Source organism: Poecilia mexicana, unplaced genomic scaffold, assembly GCF_051168715.1.
Source record: "Poecilia mexicana isolate PSO_F unplaced genomic scaffold, ASM5116871v1 scaffold_20, whole genome shotgun sequence".
Lineage (NCBI taxonomy): Eukaryota > Metazoa > Chordata > Actinopteri > Cyprinodontiformes > Poeciliidae > Poecilia > Poecilia mexicana.
In genome coordinates this window covers 4,969,262-4,989,872 of record NW_028263389.1, presented here as the reverse complement: position 1 = coordinate 4,989,872, position 20,611 = coordinate 4,969,262, and the positions used below count along the sequence as shown (strand labels likewise).

At 40.9% G+C, this 20,611-nt stretch overlaps 1 protein-coding gene across 1 annotated transcript in view; it reads left to right on the top strand.

The window, feature by feature from the left end:
* Nucleotides 1-13,867, top strand: part of ahrra (aryl-hydrocarbon receptor repressor a) — a 71,953-nt gene extending 58,086 nt beyond the window's left edge. The window contains exons 5-9 of the mRNA XM_014981426.2: nt 823-912; nt 5,905-6,049; nt 6,132-6,265; nt 7,154-7,356; nt 10,303-13,867. Coding sequence (XP_014836912.2) covers nt 823-912; nt 5,905-6,049; nt 6,132-6,265; nt 7,154-7,356; nt 10,303-11,416 — 1,686 coding nt within the window. The 3' untranslated portion in view covers nt 11,417-13,867. The remainder of the gene's footprint in view (nt 1-822; nt 913-5,904; nt 6,050-6,131; nt 6,266-7,153; nt 7,357-10,302) is intronic.
* The last annotated feature ends 6,744 nt before the right edge of the window (nt 13,868-20,611 follow it).

Here is a 20,611-nt window from a genome sequence, read left to right as displayed (position 1 = left end):
CAGCAGAAAAGAAATGTGTTTTGCTTTTGGAGACTTACTCGCATTTATTTATTTGTTTCACAAGACCAAAACGATCACTTTAGTTTTAAGGTGAAAGGCTTTGTGTCTGTTTCAGCCACGTTGACAGTCACTTCACTAGTACAGCACGCCTAGATGCCAACAGAGACGACTTTATTTTCCCCAAAGAAAAACAACTTCAGAAACAACATGGGTTTCTTTTGCCTACTCTTCAACCTGACCTTCTGTATTTAATTTTCACTATTGTTGACATTGTATTGTATGGATGTCCTACAGTGCCAAAAATCATGTAAAATAGGATATTATAAAATTAAGAGACCACTTAAAATGATCATTTCTCTGATTTTACTTTTTGTAGGTATATGGTTGAGTAAAATGAACATTGTTCTTTTATTCTAAGAACAACAAAGTTTTATTATTATTATTATTATTATTATTATTATTATTATTATTATTATTATTATTATTATTATTATTGACATATCTAGACAATTGCAGATTTCTTTTCCATTATGGCCAGCAAGATTAATTATTTGTCATTTATTATGTTTTGGGACATTTGGAACTCTGTACCTTTGTTCCATTTTTACTGACTCTTATGAAGACTTTCATACATTCATGAAAAGAAAATGTCTAATGAATTTGTGCTACATTTAGCATCTAGCTTCAAAGAAACATTTTGTACTTTAGTTCCTTTAGGTCACAATAAATAAATAGAGAAATAAATGTAGTTATTGCTCTTATGTTTATTTACTGCATGAATTTACAATTTCTGTGTGTGTGTGTGTGTGTGTGTGTGTGTAGTCTCTAACAGGCTTTGCCTTGGTGGTGAGCAGTGATGGCATGGTTTTTTATGCTTCCTCAACCATTGTGGATTACTTGGGTTTCCATCAGGTGAGTTGAAAGTCTTCATACTTATATACACATAATACATAAATCATATGTTTCAAATTAGAAACGTATGAACAGTGGCCGAGGTTTTCGTCGCATGTAGGCTGTGGAAATTGAGATTAAACAAATCCATATTCAAAATAACGAAGCTGCCAGGTGTGTGGGAAAGGATTAAGTGCTCAATGCTAATAATGTAAAGAACTACCATTGGCTTGGGATTATGTGTTTTATGGGAATATGGGGGAAAAAAAAACATTGAGGTAACAGAGAGTTTACTAATAAAAAGAACACCGACTGAACACAATTTTTGATAAAACAAATGAAAATCAACCATGTAGAAATGTTCTGGTGTGTTTTCACCGTCAGTATGTACCAGAAAGCCTTTCTTCCACCCTGACACTCTTTGGATGCCTGCGCGTGAATCACCCCACAATTTAACATTCTCCCTTTCTGGTGTCAACACTGGCTATCCCATTCCGTCATGCTAACGCCACCACCCTCCTCTAAAACGATAAACAAATCGCTTTTCAGTGTTGAAATCTCTCTTTTGTCCGCAGGCGGTCGACATATAAACCACTGTGGTCTGAGACACTCTGCCTCACTTTATCTACGTGTCGGTGTGCATTTGTGCAAGGTTCATTATGGAAGACAAGCTTTGAGAGAACTGCGTAAAAAGCTGATACTAAATTTAGGAAGTGTCATGATCCTTTGTGCTAATAATAATTGAGTATTTGTACTCAGGGTTAAATTGTGAAAAAGGACAGTTCAGAATTATTTATGTAGTTATACAAGCAGTAACGGGACAGAAATGAAGTGAAGCGCTGGATTCTGGCTGGATACTCTGAATATCTTTGCTCACATGTTCTTATCAACAGTTTTATCATTTGGTTGTTGCATTATGCTATTTGGTTATCCAAATTTTCCATCTTGCGGAGGCGTAAAGCTGTCCGAACAGTAGCGCTAAACGTAAAGTGCTCCCATAAAAGACAATGCTGCCATTGTTTTCACACACATTTAAGGACAAAATCAAATTCTGAGAATCTTTTTAACCAGTTCTTGAATTAGAGTTCAGATTCCACTCCCAGACGCAGCTTGTGCAGCAAAACTAAAGTGATCTCAATAATAACCTTCTTAAAATAATGGAATAAATCTTTTTTTTTCTTCTTGCCAAAAGTGATATTTGTACATAAATCAACTTTTGGCAAAAAAAAAAAAAAAAAAAAAAGGATTCATGCCATTAATTTATTGTGGTGGCGATATTATAGCTTAGAGAGAATTAAAACATCAAATCTTCAGTTTTGTACCACTTTTCACACAGAAGTTCAGCGTTCGCCCAACCGATTATTCATATTTATTTATGTCGTTACTCCATTAAAAGCTGAAATGAAAACATATTTTTTCTCTCAAAACGCACTTTTAAATTTTGTGTTTCAATGTTTAATTTACATTTTGCTTAAGTCTATGTGTTAAATGTAAATAATGGCAAATGCTACAGCTAACATTACAAACTGTAATAAATCACGTTAGAAGCAGAAGGAATAACTGCTGGTCTCGTTTTAGATAAAACAATTAAAGATCATTTCCAAAGATTTCGTCCTTAAATCTTTATAAGCTGTGTCGGCTGACAGGACATTCTGCAACCTGCCATGCAGATGGACTGCGAATTGAACATTAAAATACAAATTAAATTGTCAAACTCCCGTCACGTACAAGCGGCTCTTTGTTTTGGCGGTGCGGTCGCGGTGGTGTGACAGTTCACTGGCCCTGATGTAGTCGTTCCACATGGGTATTTTTTCATTAGAGAAATGCAAAAATGCGTGTTCAATTGAAAGAGACAAGGTATTGACACGCAAGGACATGAAGGAGAGCCGAAACACCGCAGCACGCAAACCACATTCATGAGTATTTGTTGGTGATCAAAAGGTTCCATTTCCCCACATTTAGGCCTTGAAAATGAGACACTCCCACTCCTCCAAACACACACACACACCTACACACACACACACGCACACATGCCCTACACACACACATACTTTCCTTGACAAGGCCTCAAACAAACACGTTGCACCAGTTTGGGCCCATAACTGTAGTGAGAGGACACTTATTAATATACCACAGAAAAAACAAAGAAAAGAGAAGGCTCCACTGAGTGGCACCACAACAAAAGCCCCAGAGAGAGGCAGAAAACATTCACTGGTCTTTGATCCAATTTGTTGCTGGAGCAGTTAGCCTTTGAAGGTCAGTTAAAACATCACTTACTCTCCACTTCTTCTTTTTTCCCCCTCTTTCTTTCCCTCTCTGCATGTTTCTTTACGAGACACAAAAACAATAGTCACTCGATCCGTCTGTGCGCCCGAACGCCAGTAGGGAACCGCAGTCCGCGGGGCCAAGTGCTTTGCGAAGACGGTGGGAACAGATTGTGTTTTCAGAGGCAGGCGATCAAAAACCCTCGCGTGCCACCGCCATGGAAATTCTTGAGAGAGGGCGGGGGTCGAGGGAGAGAAGGGAAGAGGAGAAGGTTGAACGTTACTGCAAGGAATCTGTCAGGGAATGACAGAAAGCAAAAGTTATTGCTGGAAAAGAGAGAGGGGAGAGGCCTGATGAAAGCGGGATGGAGCCCCGGCTCGGGTTGTGTGTGTGTGTGTGTGTGTGTGTGAGAGCGGACAGGGATGGGGAGGGCTGGCTGAGCCGGACCGCTGCTCAGGAGCCGGTGTCACGCAATGTTTGACAAACACAGCTGCCCTCTCTGCTCGTGCAGCTGCCCTTCGGCTGTTTGCTGCACTGACTAAATCCTCCTGACTTGTGTGTCTCGCTCTGTGTGTGTTTATAGGGATGTGTATTGATCTGGCATAACGCTATGACTATCTGCCTGTGTGTTGGTTCCCCAGACATGTTGAGGCGTGGACTCCATTAGCACCAAGAGTGTGGCACCAGTATTGGAGCATCATACCTTTTACGTTCTGCATGTTGTGAGGTGCGGCCTCCAGGCGTTGCACTTCTTTACTCACTCACCCCAAAGATCGTAGACTGTCTTAGGGTCTGGGAAAACATGAGGCCATCATTCTTATGCTCCTCAAACAATTCCTCAACCACTTTTCCTTTGTGGTGGAAGTCATTATGGTGCTGGAAGAGCCCATAGCCGTCAGATTATACCATGCCTGGTCTGCAACAGTGCTGTATGTGGAGCGTGGTGACATTAACGTGAATCACAGGACCAAAGGTTTTCCAGCATCGTACCGTCCAAAGTATCTCACTACCTTTGCCACTTGCCTTTTTCCGCCATTACAGTTCTGGTGCCGCACCTGGATACCCACATAATTTATCCACCCTGACCACCTTCTTCCACCTACATGTTCCCGTTCTGATGCTAACACACCCTTTGTTGGACTGTAGCTCTATGACTTTGGCCACGTTCACAAAGTGGCTAAATGCGACCCAAATCCACTTTTTATTGCCCATTTGGGATCCATATGAAACTTTTTTCACCGCAGTCTGAACGGCCCGATTCCAATCTTTTCAGAGCCCCACAAAAAAAACCTGATCTCTGCCACTTCCACATATGGTACTACTTCCGATATGCATCCGATAGTTTCCAAAGTGTCTGCAGAATGAACGGTCATGTCGCGTTTTATCCAGTATTTATGTCGCTGATGTGAGGCATGCATCATAATTCTGCCAAACCCAAATGTGGTGAATCTGAATGTAAACAACGGTTGAAAATTATGATTATAATTTATGATTATAAAATTACGAAAGACGTCTGTATCACTGAAGCGCATCACATCACAGTCCCACCACTCCTCGCTCTGACTGCGCATCCAGACATACTTCTCTACAGAAGTTGTAGTCAGTGCTGCACTGAAGGCCGTTGCTATTAGTTGTATTTTCTTTTTATTAGCTTCCTTCTTTTGACATTACTGTCGGCTCTGAATAACTTTAAAAAGAATCCACAGAGAGCAGCTATGGATTCAGTAAACCGTCCACTGCTTTGTGACACCAACGCACGCATGTCGCTTTGACGTCATAAACTGTTACACAGAAGTTTAATGCTCCTTAAACACTTGTACACCTGAGATGCACTGTGTACTCTGACACAGTTCTATCACTACTGAACCTTCTCTGGATGCAAGCAAACCTGTATGGTCCAATCAATTACCTCACATCCTTATTTGGACCACAATTTATAAATACCTACCACAGTAGACCACACAAGAGCTTCTGTTTCTGTTCAGCCGTCACATTCAACCCTTTTCAAATTCACATTTAGCCCAGTTCAGACCACTTGTTTTTTTCTGATCAACGTGTGTTTTGCATGTCTCCCAATCAACTGAAAGACTAAAATGACAGGAGGTTTAAATCTGCCAATCAGTATCAAACCCTGATTCATCTTGGCAGTTTATGATAAACCCATAACCTTCGTGAACGTCACTGCAGAACGAGCGTGACGTGCCAATGTTGTACAAAGTAAACTGCGTCGGTATTAGCAGAGCAGAGCCACCAGATGATCTTTCATCTTCCACTTGATCTCGGAAATATATATCGACTGGCAAAATCTGAAGCGGAAAATAACAGGATGAGGAAAACTTACAGGTTTGTTTTCTGACTGAAACACTAAATTCATTTAAGCACCAAAAGGTTCGTGACGCTTAGCTTAGTCGGATTTCTGAAAATCCCTCTGATTGGATGAACGCTGTGTGCTTTAAGCCACGCCCCTTTTGTTCTGCTAACCTGCTAAATGAGCTTTTGAAAGCTAACAGTCTGGGAGCATCGTTTTCAAATGGCGCAACTAGACAAAGCAATCCATAATAAGTTCTTTGTGGGGGCTTATGTTGGATCTTAAAGAGGCTACTGATCGCCAATAAAAAGTGTTTCATTCTTTATAATGCAATGTTAAAGATTTTCTGAGATGAAAAGACTTAGTTTCTCTAAAGCTAGGCGCACGTTGGTGAAACCCTCTCGTCCTTCCCTCTGTCTGACCGAAACCTTTCCCCGCAGACCGACGTGATGCACCAAAACGTCTTCGACTACATCCACATAGACGACCGCCAGGAGTTCAGACGCCAGCTCCACTGGGCCATGTGTCCACCACAACATCAGGCGATGTCTGGGCAGCCAGATGGCCAGTTAGCAGCGGGAACAAGTGCGTACTGCTCACAAGTTTGTTTTTTTCCCCTCACATAAATTGCTTCTCATATTCACATTCTCTCACCATCGTATTACAGGTGAAGACTTTGTCGTGAGCAGCATGTTCAACTCTCCGGAAGCAGGGGAAATTCCCCCAGAGCTCTCCTGCTTTCTCAACAGATGTTTCATAGCCAGAGTCCGCTGTCTCCTGGACAGCACGTCTGGGTTTTTGGTGAGTGCTCCGAACTGGCCAAAGCAAACTCCTAGAAGACACAAGCTAATCTAAAATTGAAATTATTGCCTTCGTGCAACCAATTTTATTGCACAATTTCAGCTTTTACGGTTATTTCTCTAGCATTAATCGGGTTTAGTTCACACTTTGCACCACTGCTTGTGACGGTTTTGAGACCCGCAGAGGGAAATAATCACGGTCAAGAGTTGGGGAATAAAAAGAGTGTAAGTTTCTGCTGGAGTTAGCAAAATGACATCTACAATGTCTTGTTTGGCTCCCATGTTCTGCAAACCAGAAGCTCCACACGGTCGCCTTCTGCCTCCTACCTTACTGCCAATTACCTAGTAAACGTTGATAACATAGTCCCTACTGAAAAATCTTACAAATATGACACAAACAATTGTAATATAATAACCCTTTTCAGTTGTGTTGCAAAACAAAATTAAAGTGACAAATATTTGTTGCTAACAAGCTAAATCAAGATGGTGAATCAGCTAATCGGCCTATTTTAGCCTACATGCTAAATGCGTTAGCATCTTCAGGGCAAATTGGCTAAATTTCCAGAGCTGTGAATGCAGAGGTCGACTCTTTCACTGTGTAATTTGGAAAACAACGCAGTAGAATGATCTGCTTTGTCATTTTGAATGATGACGTGGTTTAGCGTAGGCTGATAAAAGATAAACTGTGCCCACTCTTGCAGCCTGCAGCAGCTCTCATCAAGATTAGAGCATAAAAAGGGTTGCTGAGTCATTTGACGCAAGATTGAATTTAGATTGTGCCACATGGTGTACCAAAAATAAAAATATTATCAAGAGCTAACATTGAGCAGCAAATGAAATTCGCATGAATACATGAACATATATTTTATTTGTTTCTGTTTCATTTCAGACGATGCAGTTCCAGGGTCGGTTAAAGTTCCTCCACGGGCAGAAAAAGAAGTCGCCCTCTGGGACGCTGGTTCCCGCCCAGCTGGGTCTGTTCTGCATCGCCGTGCCCCTCTTACTGCCCTCCATCAGCGAGATGAAAGTGAAAAATATTTTAATGCGGGGAAAGAACAAAGGTGGGGGGATTATCTCTCCGATGGAGCATGGGTAAGAGAAAATGACACTACAGGACTTACATTCACTTTGAATGATTAGAAGAATCGGAAACTTTAAACGGTTGGAAAGCAAATGTGCCTGGCACTGATTGAAATTGCGGTCAAAGTGTTTAAGCAGCGGCAAATTCAGGTACAAACTGAACTAAAATTACAGCTGCAAGTCGTTTATTTGAATTATGCATTTGTACAACTAGAAAGGAAAAATATGCATACTTGCAAAGTACAAAAAGCACAAACTTCACAAAAAGCAGAAATTAGCTTTAATTTTAAGCCTAAGACATATGAATGTGGTTTGATTTAAGCTTTGCATCTTTCTAGCAACTTTAATCCATAGCTCTTAAAGTATCCCCACATCATGATAATGCCACCACCATGCTCCACAGAGAAGATGGTGTGTTTGATGGCCAGAAGTCTCAATTTTGTTCTTTCATCAGACCAAAGAACTTGTTTATCATGGAGTCTCCCACGCTGCTTTTGGCAAACTCTAGTTGAAAACTATGGTTTTCTTCACCAGAGTGCTTACTTTATTTGGTGAAGTCAAATAGGTACCACTTAAGTGATTCATGACTTAACAAAGGCATAAAAAAACAGTATATGGCTTAGATTAGTCTCTTCCAGTGTGAGGTCTCGAACCAAACTCCATCCTGGGAGGCACCATAAATTACAGAGGGTGCCAAAATTAGATCTGTTTTTATAAGTACATCACAAAAACAGCAACATATTTGCAGAATTTTACATTTCTGGTTGAATGTAAAACACATGAAACGCTGCTCTGAACCACAAACATTTCACACAAGTGTTTGTGATTTATGGGTGGGGGAAAGGAAATTAAAAAAAAAAGAAAGAAAAGAAAAAAGAAACTCAAACGGCACATCAACAAACGTGGGAGCGGCTTCGTAATGTGGCACTGTCCATGTGTCTTCATGGACCACTTGCTGAAAAAAATGAAATCCTATTTTAAGATCCTTGACAAAGTGTTTGGCACTGTTGGATAGACATGCATCTGTTTGAGATTATCATGTTATTATAAGTTCAAATGAAGTTAAACCACTGCCGCTTTATAGTATTAAAACAAATCATCTAATTTAATTCATTAAAAACAGAAAGCAACAAATGTTTTTTATGTGATATAGACCACTGCTTGGTTGGAATATTATCCGCATTCATTTATTGTTATTTTGATTCTGAGACAAAAACTAGAGGAAAAAAGAAGTGAAACACTCAATAAATTTAGGAAAACAGTGCAGAAATATTACATCTTTTTTAGTCGCTCTATCGGACTATCTGATATTAGCTAATAGCTATTAGCAGTTTAATTGGTTAGGCTATCTGCTTCAGCAGTCGCCTGCTAATGTCGAAAAAACACAATTTCGAAATACATAAGAAACGCTATTGAAATCACACGAGAAGTTTTGTTCATGCAATAATTTGTTAAAAAACAACCCGCACTATCCTCCTACCACTTCCTGTTGCCTTCTTTGTCATTTCCACCATTAGCAACATCCAAAAAACCACCTCATCCTGGCCCCAAAAACGTTTTACCAAAAAAATTATTTTTTTTAATTGCTACATTTCCTTAAACTAATTAATTTTTATGCAGATATCGACAGACTGGCGACCTGTGCTAGAAACATAACACTCCCACTGTGTTTGTTTGCTGTGCGCTGCCAACAAACCTAGAGATCTTCGAGTTGTGCGTGTAAACGCTGTTGTTACTTCCTCAGATGGGACACATCCCAGAAAACATGAGTCACATATGGAATTATTCTCATGACCACCACAGTGAATCAAGCCGAGATATTTATTTTTTGACTCATCTTTAAGTAAAAAGGAAGAAAATAGGGCAATCCCAACGTAGTCACACGAATAGAGTGGCACTATTTCTGAAGCAACACTTGCCAAACAATCTGTCGACTCCACTGAGTTATTTGAAATTGAGGTTTTTGAAAGTGAGCTCTGGCTGTTGCTCATTAAAAGGATTGTCAAGCTGTGTGCATACTATGTGCTTTGTTCTTTTAATAGCCAATAATGGAACAACAAAACGTATCTCACAAAAACCTTCAATCACGTCCACAGATATGTTTTGTGTTGCTTTTTAAGGTTTATTCAGCCCAGAAAACTCAATTGAAAACGTTTTAGCCCATTTGTCCAACAAAGATGATACATTTCATCAAACTCAACCAGCTGTTAACCACATTTTTGACATCAATGGGCATTTTTATTAACGTGTTTTGTTCCATCTTTACAATGCTAAAGACAGATGGTAACACAATTGTGCTCTTGGGATAAAGTAGTAAAACATCTTTATTGTTAGACGAAAATATCTGTACATTTATAAAACACTTCACTTCCTTCAAAACTCTTGCAGGAAAGAAGAAACTCAAAGCAGATAAAAGTCATCATAGAACAATCTCAAAATGTACAACACCCTTCATTCCCTCACATGTCACGAGTGAAAGCAAGTTTTTTTCCACAAGGTTTTCACCCAAACACATCATTTTTAATCTACCAGAAAAATCTCCGCCCTGCAGCTTGGTGAACATCATTTCCTTTAAAATTCAAAAGCCTTCTTGGATCAACAAAACTAATAATGTTACAATTCTCGCCCTGAATTGCTCCTCAGGTTCCTCCCTGTCATGTATGAAATGTGCTGAGTCATTTTAGCATGATGAAAAAGCTCTTTCCTCTTCCTCTGACTGTGCACTACAGTGAAAGATGAAACTGGGGTCACCAGTAATTGTGATTTTTTTTTCTGCAATATGCTACTGAGAGCATATCTGTACCGTGTCACCCATTGCTACATCAGCTTGCTAATCAGATGTTGTTCATAAGTCCCTCAAGAAAGAAAGGACAAAACTTCATACTGAATTCACATGTTGGCTGGTATCCGGGAAGAAGAACTTGTGAATAAATGCTGCCTCTGTTTTTTCCTCCGTAGTGAGCGTGGGGAACACCTTCGGAGACATTCCACTGGTGGAGGAATGGGTGACATGACAGACCCTCTTCTCTTCACTTGTCCCCATCCGGGCGCTACACAGCGAAGCCACCACACGCTCTGGTCCCCTCTTTGCAAAGACAACCTCAAGTGTGGCTCCGACGGCTTCTATGGTCAGGAGGAACCCCTCAACTTCTGCAAGTCCTCCGTGACGGACCACAAAGGCGCGGCCGCGGGCCTGGGCGGAGGGTGGCCCATGCGGCAGCGGATGGGGCCCGTCAGAGCCGCCCAGGGAGTCGGCTACGTCCCATCCAACCGCCTGAACAGGACTGGCCAGTACGGGAAGCCCTACCGCCTCTCGCCGAGCTGCCACGGTGGCAGGGGCGCAGACGTGTACGTGTCAAAGCTGTATGGGTCGTCGGATGCGGACGCCTACTGCGTAGACCTGGTGAAGAGCGAGAACGACTTCGGGGAGTGCTACGAAGGTCACATGATGTCCGAGATGCCGCCCATCAAGATAGAGCACGACTCCGACTCGGAGAACGGATGCGAGACGTACGGTCAAACCTGGGCCTGCCGCAACCAGGCCACCATCGACCGTCACTACGGGAACGGGGCGTACGACCCAAGCACTGGCCTGCAGCTTAAATCGGAAACGGACTACTACGACCCGCAGTACTCCCCGTGCCAACGAGGGAAAGCAGGAATCAGCCCCACGTACAACAATGGCGCCTACCCCGGCTACGCGGTCAACAGCGCCGCTCGTCTGCTGAAGTGCGACAAAGACTTGGTCAGTAACGGCGACTCCAACCAGTTCAGTCCTCAGAGACTCTCTCACTCGGACTCTCTATGCAGCAACCAGCCGGTCAACCTCATGGAGCCAAACGTCTACCCTCAGAAGGCGTACATGCACCTGGACTACAGCAAGCACGGCGCCTACGAGTTCAAAGGTCACGGCTTGATCCACTCGATCAAACGGGAGCCGATGGACTCCCCGCCCTGGTCTGAGAACGGCCACGACATGAACCAGTCCATGATGGGCGGCTCGAGGAACGTTATGCCATGTGTGATGAGCACGGGCCACCACAAGTCCAGTCCCTACATTTACATGCAGTGAGAGGACGGCGGCCGCACGTGAACACATCAGCAGATATCTACCTTCACACAACCCCCCTTCACACGCACAATTACACACAGACACAAACAAATCAGTACGTATTAACTTGTTTTCCCCTTTAGCGTTTCACGTACACGTGTGCTAGCATTACAAAGGAAGGGTTACCACGACTACCACGATGTCAGACATTTTTCTCAAGTTTAATGAAGAGGTCTCAGGTTCAAAAATCTGTTTTGACAATCAACTATTTGACTTTCAGAAGATGTTACTTAAAAAAAAAAAAAGGTACAGGTTTTGGTTTTATAGCACTTTTGAATTTAGTGAGAGTGAGCAAAATGTCCAAGAAAAAAATTTTCTTTAGTTTTTGTATTGTTACACCTGGATTTTGCAAGGAACTGTTTTATTTTTCTAAACTTTGTACACAGGAGAAAACTTACATCCGCTGACAGTTTCGTTTAAACTGATGTTTAGGATAATGCACTTTGAAGTCATTTTTGAATATTATTTTGATGTATCCAAAAACGTGCGTGCCGTGTAAAACCCCATTCATGTAATGTGATCACTTTCAAGGAATTTAAATCAAACTTTAGATGGAACAAAAGAAAAAAAACTCGAAAGGCTTTTCTTATGCAATAGAACGCCAGATATATTAAGATTTGGCTTTTCACTGAGACAATCTCACCAATTTGTGCCCTCATGTTTCTCTTTGTACTTGACATTTTCCATCAATGTGTATAAATTATGACATATCCGTTTATTTAAGATATTGTTTTGCAGCAGCAGATGTGTATTAAAAGTATTAATACCCCTAGTGGATTTAAAAATTATCAACCCCAAACTTCAAAATGATTTACTACTATGTACATAATTTTTTTTTCTGTGCGGCAACTCTGGAAGAGCTACCATAGAATCGTCGCTCAGGTGCGAGAAGTCAGGCGCGACATAAATGATAAAACCTTGTGGTTGCAACATGACAAAATGCTAAAAAGTCAGCCAGGCATAAATACCTGCAAGGCGCTATGTGATCAGAAATCAAGCATTACAATTGCAGAAACTTGAAAATTCTTATCTATAGTAATAAAACAAAAATAAACAAGTGTCATCGTTCAAGATAACGCACTCAAATCATGTGAAATTGAATCGTCTTTGCTTGTCTTTTATTGCTTATGTAATGAACTTCAATTCATCTCATTTAAAATCCACCAAACGACAAACGTTTTGTGTTGGACTAGATTTTTTTTTACATTTAAAAAAAAAAAACATTATATCCCAATGCTTTAGCATAAAGTTTATTAAAAATAGCACTACAGACTACTTTATTTTGAGATGATTTTACAAACTACACCAGCAGAGCACAGTCCATGTGCAGGTAATCACCAAAACATGTTCAACTAATAGTAAGGCCAAAGAACGTTTTGCATCTTATTCAACAGCACTTGTTGGGTTGAACCCAGCAAGTAGAGGAACTCAGAGCCTCATCCACGTCTCTGTGGTGTGTTTTCATCAGCAGGCCACGGTTTGATGCGTCGCCCTGCGTTTGCTGCACGGCTCTGAGCTCATTTTGGAAGAAATGAAGGGAGTGAAATCAGTCTTTCTGTGCCTAAAGCACAAATACGATGCGAGCACATCGGGATGTTTTCTGACTGAAGCAGTCAGTCAAGACAAACGTGACGGATTTCCCACGCCTAATTTATCGAGCACATTAAAAGTGTATCTAGATCATTATATGTTTTATTTTCGTTTCACCAGCTTACATCTCACTGCAGATCTGACACATTGTCATTGGGAGAAATGTTAGCTTTCCTTGTCGTCTACTCTGTCCAAATGCATCTGGCTTTTGTGTTCACGTCAGTATTTTTTTTATTATTTTTTTTTTGTTGTTATTGTTGCACAAAGTCATTCAAGACTAATCCAATCTGAGTCTCAGTTCTGTGAAGCTACCGTCGTAGCTTCTGAATTGCACTACTGGGAAATAGTTCAGTTGAAGTTCAGCCTACCCAGACACGTGTTTGAGTCGTCACGCACAACTGCACACAGTGTCACTGTCGTGGATTTGTCCTTTTTCTTTTTTGTGTGCATGTGTGCGCGTGCTCATGTCAATAAATGTTTCATGATTTGTATTTATTTGTAAATGGTAAGTGTATAATTTAAAAAACAAAAAGTCTAAATTTGAAGGCTCTCCCCGTTTTGCTAACGTAAAGAAACAAAATGGTTTTTCTTGATATCTTTTTGATAATTGTCAAAAAAAAGAGGCTTATCTCATGGAGGAGGTAGCTGCAAGGTAGCGAATATATATATATATATATATATATATATATATATATATATATATATATATATATATATATATATATATATATATATATACATATATATATATGCAGTGTCTTCCAATGTTTTTATGTTTTTGCAAATGGGACTTAAATATTAAAGATTTTCTTTACATACAAAGAGTCTGGATGTTGAATTTTTGTCTGAAAATCACTTGAGGCATGACTGCCATAAAGGCAGCAAAAAATTATCAAAACCAGTGAACAGATGTTTTTAAAAGGTGGTATTATTTATTTCCCAGACACACATTGCTATTTTATAGGACAATCAATCAACTGTTACCTTCAGTAGCTAGAAAAATGTTCACAAAGAAATTTGACTTCACAGTTTGACGCCTTGAAATTGCCCTCTGTCTCTTTAAGAAGCACCCACTCTTTCCGACATTCCACCTTCAGGAAGTCATCGCACATTTAACACCATTTTTACCAACGTTTCACTGCAGTTCCACCAGGTGTTTGCTAATTGCTGCTGGCTAGTCTGAAGGAGCTGAGTGGGGAAGCCACGCTTTGTGCGGCGGAAGCTCAGCCAATGCACTGAAGCTCCAAAGAGGATCTTCGTGGAAATGGGCGGAGCTTTGTGAGAGCCTAGCGTTTGGGCACTCCTGAGTGGTTGCCATGGAGATTCAAGAATTTCAGACATTAAACAGAAAGAATCAAACCAACACTCCAGAATAACATTATAGTATGAACCATAGCTCTAAAACGACAATTTTACATAATACCCATATTGAGGCAGAATGCAGGCAGGGAGAATCAGGCAACTGCTATGAAGTGGAGGAGACTAGCAGGCTCAGGGAAGGTGAATGATAAACAGAGAGCTGAACTGGGAGCCAGAGGAAGTAACATTAATCAAAGTGAACAACATCCAAAAGCACAAAGGGCAAAATAAATGAACTGACCTGAGGATCATAACACTGACATATTTCCATAGATTTTTCTGGAGCTTAGATCAGGCCATTTTTCTGGCCAATCAAATACAGTGATAAAAAGGTCAATAAACTGGGTACTGGTAGTTGTGTGTGTGTGTGTGTGTGTGTGTGTGTGCGCACACCAAAGAGTGCCAAGTCCTGCAAATGAAATCAGCTTCTCCATAAAGTTTGTCAAAATAAGGAAGCACTGGAAGAACTTTATCTGACTTTGGACTTGATAAAAACCAGAGGGTCATTACCCTCTGGTTAATGAAGCATGACGTCAACGACCCAATCATGACATGACGCAACACTGTAAACTTCACACGTCTGATCCCGGCATACACACCATATTCAAGATGAGGAGTGCAGCAAAAGTGACATAAATACTTCAAACGCACACGAGGATTTGTTGCTTCACAAAAAATGTCCACATGTTTTGATCTGTCGTATGGTTTTATTTTCAAAATGTTAACATACATGGCGAGAGAAGGAGAAGTGCGGCAGCCACATTCAAATCATTGGTCAGTAGACTTAATTGTGATACTTTTAAGCTAATTTTGTGATTTTTGGAAACAAGAAACTGACTCATAGTTTTCCTAAAAAGCATCACTAAAATCTTGTCTCTTCAAACAAATATCATGCAATGTTTCATCTAATGACTTGAATCTACGGTCACACCTTCAATTTGTTTGTACAGTCGGACATTTTTTTAAAGTCTTTTGTAGCATTAATAAAAACATATTTTATATAATTTTTTACAGCAAACATAATGGGCGAATAAATAGTTTTGAGCAGCATATTAAATCGGTCGGTCTGACAGTCTGCTGCTCGTCCTTCCAGAGCTCCAACAATAACCACATTTTATTGTTCGCTAAGCATCTTTGTCTCCTTAATGGCCTTTGAATTTTTCAAACATTTTACCAAGTGTAGTTTCCTCCTCTGGATTATCTTTAATCTTTTAATAATACATAAACAACAGCGAGGATACGTAGCGCCGCTGGCCGCATTCGTTCTATGATTAATGTGCTGCGAAGCTGGCCTGACAGTCCCCACCGCACATCGTTCTCCACTGCCTGGGACGGGGCGGAGGGCCCGGGGTCCCGCTGGTATCCCCCCAGAAAGAGAGAGAACGGAGAGCGAGCCAGGGGACATGAAACCTAAAAGCCGCGGTTAGCTCCTGATCTCCGGGATTCCCGGGAGAGCGGGATTACTCCTCCTGCCAGGCGGAGAGAGCTAACGTACACCCGACACGCTCGGTTTGGAGCCGTCCCCTGAACGCCAACATCGCACACTGAAATAATAACAGACCCGTGAGCCTTCCTCTTGAGCCTTAATGCTCAGTTTAACTTTTGGTAATAGTCGTACAAATCTCCATAATTTCTGATGTGTGTAGAGGATTCTGAGCCTGGAGAGAGAGAGAGTTTGGTTTAAGGATTAGTTGGCTGCACATATCATGTTGAAACTCTGAAACATGGACAGTGTAATGAAGACATGAATAATTCAAGACATTTTCATTTCCTCTCAGTCTCCATTTCTATTTGAAGAGTTTGACTTCTTCACAGTTTTGAGAAACATTCGTCAAATAATGGCAAGGTCTCGGGAGTTTTGAGGAATTCGCATCGTAGGGTGATACAAACGACGTCTGCAGACAAAGTCCAGCCATAAAACTCCCTCACAACTATTACACCATCAACCGTTAGCAGCATTAAAAGAGATTGGGAACGACCACAACTCGGTTACTGAGTGGTAAACCACATCTCAGGCAGAAGCTGTGGCACAGAAATTTCCCCAACTTTCTCCAGTTGAAAGCTACCGACCTCTAAACTTCATGTGTGTCCTTCAAACTGGGTTAAGGACAGCGCATGGGAAGCTACACGGAACGGCCGAGTGATAGAATCTGAAGCTTGTATCGTCAAGAGCGACGCAAAATATCAGAAGCAGTTTGCTAAGTACACCGTGCGGCGCTGATTCATCCCTTTTCCAACAATCCCGTGGGCTTGTTTGGGTTTGGCAGTTGCCGGGAGAACGACTGTTACCTGGTGGCACCGAGTGGGATTATTTTGCGGGGCGGTTATTCATTAGCTGGGCTGGGCCCCACTGTTTCAGTAAAAAAGAGCTGTGAGCGCCACAGCATGCCAAGTTATCTCAGAGGATTTCATGCCAACCGACTTTGTGGGAACAGTGTAAGGATGGCCCCTTCCTGTTCCAACTTGACTGCAAACCAAAGCACAAAGCAAGGCCAGCTTGGTGGGGCATAACTCCGCTGAACTCCTATGGAGTGAGAACAGAAAGCCGGTTTGGAAAGGTGGATGGGTAAATACTTTTGGCCAATGTGGTGTAGTTATTTTTAACCCCCTAAAGCTGAAATACCATTTGTGAGAAGCTTGTTTTAGCCATACACCGACCTCTGATGTTAGACTAAGGAAACTTTGCTCCAGTCCTGTTCGTCTCTCCTGAACCGCATGTTTCAAGTCATCCCACGACAAATCAATAAGATCAAGATTTGGCCTTAAAACTGGACCCACAAGTTCATATGTCTTAGCTATAGCCAGTTTTCACACTTGGATGTTTTGGGCATCCCAAAACCACGACTCTTCCACATCTACGCTTCACATTTGGTACCAGGTTCATTTTCCAGAATGCTTTATATTTTATACGTCCCCCGTCACGGTTTCCAAATGATCCTGGGTTTGTCTACTTCCCTCCCTGGCAAACTCCAATCCGGCCTCTGTGTTTTTCTTAGAGAGCAAAAGTTTCCTCTTTGCAAAACTCCAATGAAAGCTGAACTTGGCCAACCCTTTTCTGATTGTACAGCAAGAAAAAAAATTGGGGAAAAATAAATAAATGGGGAAGGTCTTTTCATAAATTAGATGAAAAGAGCTGGACGGTGTCCACCTTTTTAAAAAGCATGAAAGGGGAAATGTTAAGAATACAGACATAGAAGAGTTTGGTTGATGTCTAGATCCAGTTGAAAAGCATTTAGAGTTAATCACATGGGGGCGAAAAAGCCTGGCTTTCTGCTGAAATTCATAGAGCAACTTTCTGAGATCAAAGATTAAGAACTAGAAAAACAGAAATTGTCAAAATATATGAAACAACTGCTTCTGCATTCATCTATGCGATGGACGATTGTTAAATTTTCATTAAGTTTGAAAACTTTCACACATTCTGCTGCTTCCGAAATGCTTCCTGCACCTACAGAGAGCTGAGAACAGCACCCGGCTAAATTTCCCACGCTCCCTTTTCTGTCAGAGTCACCCATTTTAATTACAATAAAATGGGTCAATATAGACTCCTTTGCAGTCACGAAAACTCCGCAAACGCAGTTGACGAAATCGGAAACTTGACGACAAAAACACAATCCGGCAGGATCACGAGTCGCAGAATTCCAATATAAACCTGGAAGAGAAGCAGAAGGAAAAGGCCGGAAAACGGTCAACACTGTTCTCTCCTCATTACATTACTAAGTAACGTTCTGCACCGCTCACTTCGACTGTAAGAGATGGAGCAAATGAATTATTCAAAGACTCTGTCTGCATGTACCGTCTCTCAGGAGAAAAAATAAGGATAATTTTAGAAAAAAACGATTGTGTGACGATTTCGTCAAAACGGATCTGAGCTGGAAAAAAAAAGTGGATTTTGATTCTTCTCAGATTGCTTTATTTTGCTTTTTCACATCAGTTCTAACGAGATATTTAACTCCACATACTGTATCGGAAAATAATGAAGAGATCATGTTTAAGCAAAGTTATTGTGACTGTAGAGGAATCAGTGCGGTGTGCAAAAACATGAATACATGAATATTGCAAACGTCATAGGTCCCTTTCACTTCGATGTACGTTTCTCACCCACTCATCTAAAAATGTTGCAGTATTTATAAGTCAACAAAAAAGAAAATATGACCAGCTGGAGATATGACTCAGAAAATAATATAAAATAAGATTAAGACAAAGGTGAAGCCAAATCTTTAGTTCCTGTTTCCGCTTTAGCAGTAGTGAAGATGCCCAGCAGGAAGTTAGAAAAGCAGCTGTTTAAAATGAGCTGCTGCCTCAAATGTTCTCCTAATTTCTCACAGGGAGTGTCCGCCGCAGTGCATTCTGGGATTGCTACCCGTCAGGTCACAGTGGAATCAGTAGAAGAGTGAGACGCAAAGACAGAAACTAAACAGAGGTTTGCTTCTGTTTTTTTTTTTCCAACTCGTGAAATTTGTTTGTACACAAACAAATATACGCATAGCGCTGTTTTTTTTTTGATGAAGTATTTGCCGTGAGGCACCGTCGTCCTATTTGTTCTCTGACATTAACATAAAACCATGAAGACATAAAGGCGAGCTTACAGTGACTCTACATCTCCTTCAAGCCGTCACTTTAGCACAAGAAGCTGAGAGTTTAGGGAAGCCCAAAGAACTAAAATACAGAATACCACAGAAGAAGAAACGAGGCAGGGAACTCAAAGCCATGGATGTTTTCGCAATATTTACAGTGAAATATGGGAACTATCTTGGCAACAGAACATATTTTTTGTAGTTCTATAACAAAATATGACTGTAACCTAGTTACACACACGCAGAAAACAAAAACAAGCTCACAATTTGTTCCTGTTATGTTTCATCCCTGGTTACACCGCATAGGTTTATACTCATTAGATCTGGGAAGGAAAAAAAAAATGGTTTCAGAACGGCCGCAGCGCCTAAGTAGGCCAAAGCTCAACAAACGGCAAATATTCTGTGGTGAAATCTTATTTCCTGCTCCTCACACTGAAGCAGCTAACAGAGTACGCTTCAACATGCTGGTGATAAACTCTGAAGATGAACAAAAAAAAAGAGCAAATTTTGACATTTCTGGCATCCAGCTGACAATGTCCTTCAGATCTGACTCTTTACATGATGTCAAAGCCTGAATATGCTGTGGTCCATAGTTACTGTTGGCGTAGCAACCAATGGAGGCGAGTCTGCTCAACTACTCTTAGTATTGCTTTAATATTAGAGATTTGTTCATCAAAAAGATACAGGTTTCTCAAACAATACGTTACATTGTGCTAAAAAAAAAAAGAGAGAAAAGTCTCCATATAGATTAAAAATTCACTGAAACCAATATAATCTGGTATCCATAGTGTAAATTAATTAATTCCAACTTTTAGAAGAAGACGAAGAAACACAGCTTTTAAGCTTTATCAGGTTCATTTTTATTTTGACCTATCGCTACACCAGGTTTTCCTAAAACTCCTCCTTAATTTGGACCTCTGCAGCCCTCACCTTACACTGTCAGCGACGCTCTAATCACTCCTCCTTCTAATCCCTCTCAGAAGCCTGTGTTTGTTTCTCCTCACTTAGCGTATAGCTTACAGGGACTTTTGGGCTGAGCCAGGATCAGTTAGTGCCGGGATTTGACTAATTAGGATGATTGAGAGTGTTTACGTACATTTGTGCACGTGTAAGTGAATATCAAGCACCCATTAGATAGATGTTAGCTTGGAAAGAGAGTTGAGTAACTCACTTAGGCAGCAGGACAAACAACCTAGTAAAAAAAACGCCAGTCAAGTCGAGTTCACATGATCAGCAACCGGGCAGCTCACAGCGCTGCACGTCACACAGCAGTCAATTATGAAACGAGCAATAAATATTACATTTCTTCAGGCAAATATACCACAAATCAATGTTTACCAGGGGGTTTTTTTAGGCTTGATTTAAAGGTTCTCAGTGTTTCGGCTGTTTTGCAGTTTTATGGATATTTGTTCCAGATTTGTGGTGCATAGAAGCCGAATGCTGCTTCTCCATGTCTGGTTCTGGTTCTGCAGACCATATCCAGAAGACCTGAGAGGTCTGGAAGATTGCTACGACGACAACAGAAGACCTTTAATGTGTTTTGGTGCTAAGCTGATCAGTGATTTATAAACTAACAGAAGTATTTTTTACATTTTAAACTATCTGTTTTGATCTAAGCATCTGTTCGGTG